The sequence below is a fragment of the Pezoporus wallicus genome, unplaced genomic scaffold (genome assembly GCF_028554395.1).
Source record: "Pezoporus wallicus isolate ANWC-B61680 ecotype Strahan unplaced genomic scaffold, APGP_CSIRO_Pwel_v1 contig_14035, whole genome shotgun sequence".
NCBI lineage: Eukaryota > Metazoa > Chordata > Aves > Psittaciformes > Psittacidae > Pezoporus > Pezoporus wallicus.
The window spans coordinates 1-3,650 of record NW_026638256.1 but is presented as its reverse complement, the minus strand read 5'-3'; the positions used below and the strand labels follow the sequence as shown (position 1 = coordinate 3,650).

Genomic DNA, 3,650 nt, shown 5'->3' with positions numbered 1-3,650 from the left:
CCTCGCCTTTATGGGGGCTCCAGGTGGGGAGCAAACCTCGCCTTTATGGGGGCTCCAGGTGGGGAGCAAACCTCGCCTTTATGGGGGCTCCAGGCGGGGAGCAAACCTCGCCTTTATGGGGGCTCCAGGTGGGGAGCAAACCTCGCCTTTATGGGGGCTCCAGGTGGGGAGCAAACCTCGCCTTTCTGGGGGCTCCAGGGGAGCAAACCTCGCCTTTATGGGGGCTCCAGGTGGGGAGCAAACCTCGCCTTTATGGGGGCTCCAGGTGGGGAGCAAACCTCGCCTTTATGGGGGCTGTGGGGAGCAAACCTCACCTTTATGTGTGTGGTGGGGGTGGACGGGAGCCGCTGCCCGAGCTCCATGAGGGGCTGTTCCCTTTGCTCCCGCTGGCTCCGAGCTTCCCAAGTGGAAGCTGGGATTGCTCCTGTTCCCTTCTTGCTTTCACTGTCCTGTTGGTCCGTGTCGTGCTCCCCATGGCACAGCCTCCCTCACTGGGCTCTGGGAGCTCTTTCCCACCTCATTGCCTTGCCTTTTTGCCCTTTGCCAACTTGCTCTTTCAGCCATCTCCCTGTATCGCATTGATTTCCCTCCCCATCTCCCTCCTTCGGTTCCCAAACCACCTCACCCCGCTGCTACGGGATCCCTATGGACATCTGCGTGGCACATGCCAAGGCTGAGCTCCCCTTCTCATCCCTCTCTTTGTCGCCTTCAGTGCAGCGTTAGATGTGGAGCTCTCGGATGATTCCTTCCCCCCGGAAGATTTTGGCATCGTCTCTGGAATGCTCAACGTCAAGTGGGACAGGATCGCTCCGTATCCGTGGAATCGCTCCCAGTGCTCCTCCTCGCCCCTGGAGCCTCACCCAGGGCAGCACAAGGAGGATGTGGAGCAGCTCCAGTGCCGAAAGGGGCTGCAGGAAACCTGGAAAAGGGCTTGGGATGCAGGGACAGGACAAGGGGAATGGCTTTAACCTGATAGAAGGGAGGGTGGAGATGGGATCCTAGGCAGAAGCTCTTCCCTGTGGGGATGCCGAGGAGCTGGAATGGGTTGAAGGGGGTTGGAACTGGATGAGCGTTGAGCCCCCTCCCAACCCAGCCCATTCCAGGATTCCATGGATGACTTTTCCACCTGGTTTGCGGCTCCTCTTTCCCCATCTCCTCCCTTTCCCTCGGCTGAATCCAAGTCCTCTCCTTAACTCCCAGCGCTCAGAGCCAGCAATGTGTCCCACACTGTGGTGCTGCGGCCTCTCAAAGCCGGCTACTTCAACTTCACCTCGGCCACCATCACCTACCTGGCACAGGAGGGGGGCCAGGTTGTGGTGAGTGCCATTGGGCACCAGATCCTCCCACCCCAAGGCTGGCCATGATCCATAGCCCTGCTCCAGAAGGATCCCACCGCTTTTCCCCCTCTTTCCCAGGTTGGTTTCACCAGTGCTCCGGGGCAGGGAGGGATCCTGGCGCAACGGGAGTTCGACAGGAGGTTCTCCCCACACTTTGTGAGTACCTTGAGGGGGATGTTGTGGATGGATTGCACCAAAACAAGCGCTTTGCATCCCGGTTATCCCTGCGAAGGAGCTGGCAGGGTGGGATTTGAGCCAGGAGCTTCCCCATAGGGAAGGTCTGATGGTTTTAAGCCTCATCTGCATGGGTTTGGGTTGACTCTTCCAACATCTTGCAGCTGGATTGGGCAGCTTTTGGTGTGATGACCCTGCCCTCCATTGGCATCCCACTGCTGCTGTGGTATTCCAGCAAGAGGAAGTACGACACCCCCAAAACCAAGAAGAACTGAGCCAAGCCGATGCCACCAGCGCCCATTGGGATCCGGGCTGGAGCAGCTCCACCTTCCACAGGGTGAGGTGGTGTCTTCCCCATCCCAAGCCCAAATCCAATGTGGAATCTCGAGGTCCCACCTTCAACAATGAAACCTCAGTGGGAAGCAGAGCTGGAGCTGTTGATGCTCCTCAAGGTGGGATGCAAAGAGGTCTCCATGTATCCCGGTTGTGCTTCCGTGAGCGATGGATTGGGGGGCTCTGTTCTTCCCGGTGGCTTGGATGGGTTGGGGTGGGGTTTGGTACCAAGGATTTTGTAATAAAATGAATATGAATGGAATCTCTTTGCTTTTACCAGGATATCCTGGAGGCATCTGCCTGCCTGTTGGTGGGGATGGGGGTCAGGAATATCAGTCATGGAATCCTGGAATGCTTTGGGGTGAAGGGACCTTACAGCTCATCCCATTCCGGAGGCAGGGACACCGAGCCCTTGCTCCAAGCCCCTGTGTCCGACCTGGCCTTGAGCACTGCCAGGGATGGGGCAGCTCCTCTGGGATCATTCCAGAGCTGGATCCAGGGTTCACCCTCAGCTTTTTGGGGGGCACCATCACATCTTTTGGGGGGGGTCCCATCCCGCTGAGATTCCAGATGGAAACTTGGACGTGAGGATGGAAGATTCCAATTCATCTCAGCCCTGCCCCTTTGCAGGCAGCATGGGAGGGCCAGCACCCCACCACTGCCAGGTGGGGAGCTTGGGCTAGGGAGCGAATTTGGGGTCCAGGAGGCATTTGAAGGGCGAGGGGGGGGTGTGAATTTGGGGTCCAGGAGGCATTTGAAGGGCGAGGGGGGGGTGGTGAATTTGGGGTCCAGGAGGCATTTGAAGGGCGAGGGGGGGGGTGAATTTGGGGTCCAGGAGGCATTTGAAGGGCGAGGGGGGGGGCTGAATTTGGGGTCCAGGAGGCATTTGAAGGGCGAGGGGGGGGTGTGAATTTGGGGTCCAGGAGGCATTTGAAGGGCGGGGGGGGGGTGAATTTGGGGTCCAGGAGGCATTTGAAGGGCGAGGGGGGGGTGGTTGGGGTCCAGGAGGCATTTGAAGGGCGAGGGGGGGGTGGTGAATTTGGGGTCCAGGAGGCATTTGAAGGGCGAGGGGGGGGCTGAATTTGGGGTCCAGGAGGCATTTGAAGGGCAGGGGGAATGTGGGGTCCAGGAGGCATTTGAAGGGCGGGGGGGGGTGAATTTGGGGTCCAGGAGGAATGTGGGGTACAAGGAACAACTTGGGTTGGGGGGGGGATTTGGGGGTCAGGATGGCATCGATTTGGCGGTACCGGGGGGGAGAGGGGGGGGGGTTCTAGACCGGTTTTGGGGATACAAATGGGAGACCCCCCCATCACTGGTCCTACCCCCCCCACGCTCCCCCTCCCCTCCTGCGTGGCCTCCCACCGCCAGGGGGCAGTGTACACCGCAGCAGCGGCCCGCGGGGCGCTCTGTCCCGGCGCGCCGCCATGGCCGCCGCCGTCTTCTTCGGCTGCGCCGCCATCGCCTTCGGGCCCGCGCTCGCCCTCGTCCTGCTGACGGTGGCGGCGGAGCCGCTGCGGGTCCTGGTGCTGGTGGCGGGGTGAGGGCGGAACGGGAACGGGAACCGGGGGGGGGGGGGGGGAACGGGAATGGGAACGGGAATGGGAATGGGAACTGAGGGAATGGGAATGGGCCCTGAGGGAAGGGGAATGGGAATGGGAACTGAGGGAAGGGGAATGGGCCCTGAGGGAAGGGGAATGGGAATGGGAACTGAGGGAATGGGAATGGGAACTGAGGGAATGGGAATGGGAATGGGAACTGAGGGAATGGGAATGGGCCCTGAGGGAAGGGGAATGGGAATGGGAACTG

The 3,650-nt window shown here is 60.3% G+C and overlaps 1 protein-coding gene across 1 annotated transcript; it reads left to right on the top strand.

Annotated features, from left to right (window-relative positions):
* Positions 1-678: 678 nt before the first annotated feature.
* On the top strand, positions 679-1,872 carry SSR2 (signal sequence receptor subunit 2; the record flags this gene model as incomplete). The annotated part of the gene is made up of 4 exons (XM_057410247.1): positions 679-811; positions 1,208-1,316; positions 1,416-1,493; positions 1,676-1,872. Coding segments are annotated over 4 exons (431 nt in total), but the record flags the coding sequence as incomplete, so codon positions are not given.
* Positions 1,873-3,650: the final 1,778 nt, after the last annotated feature.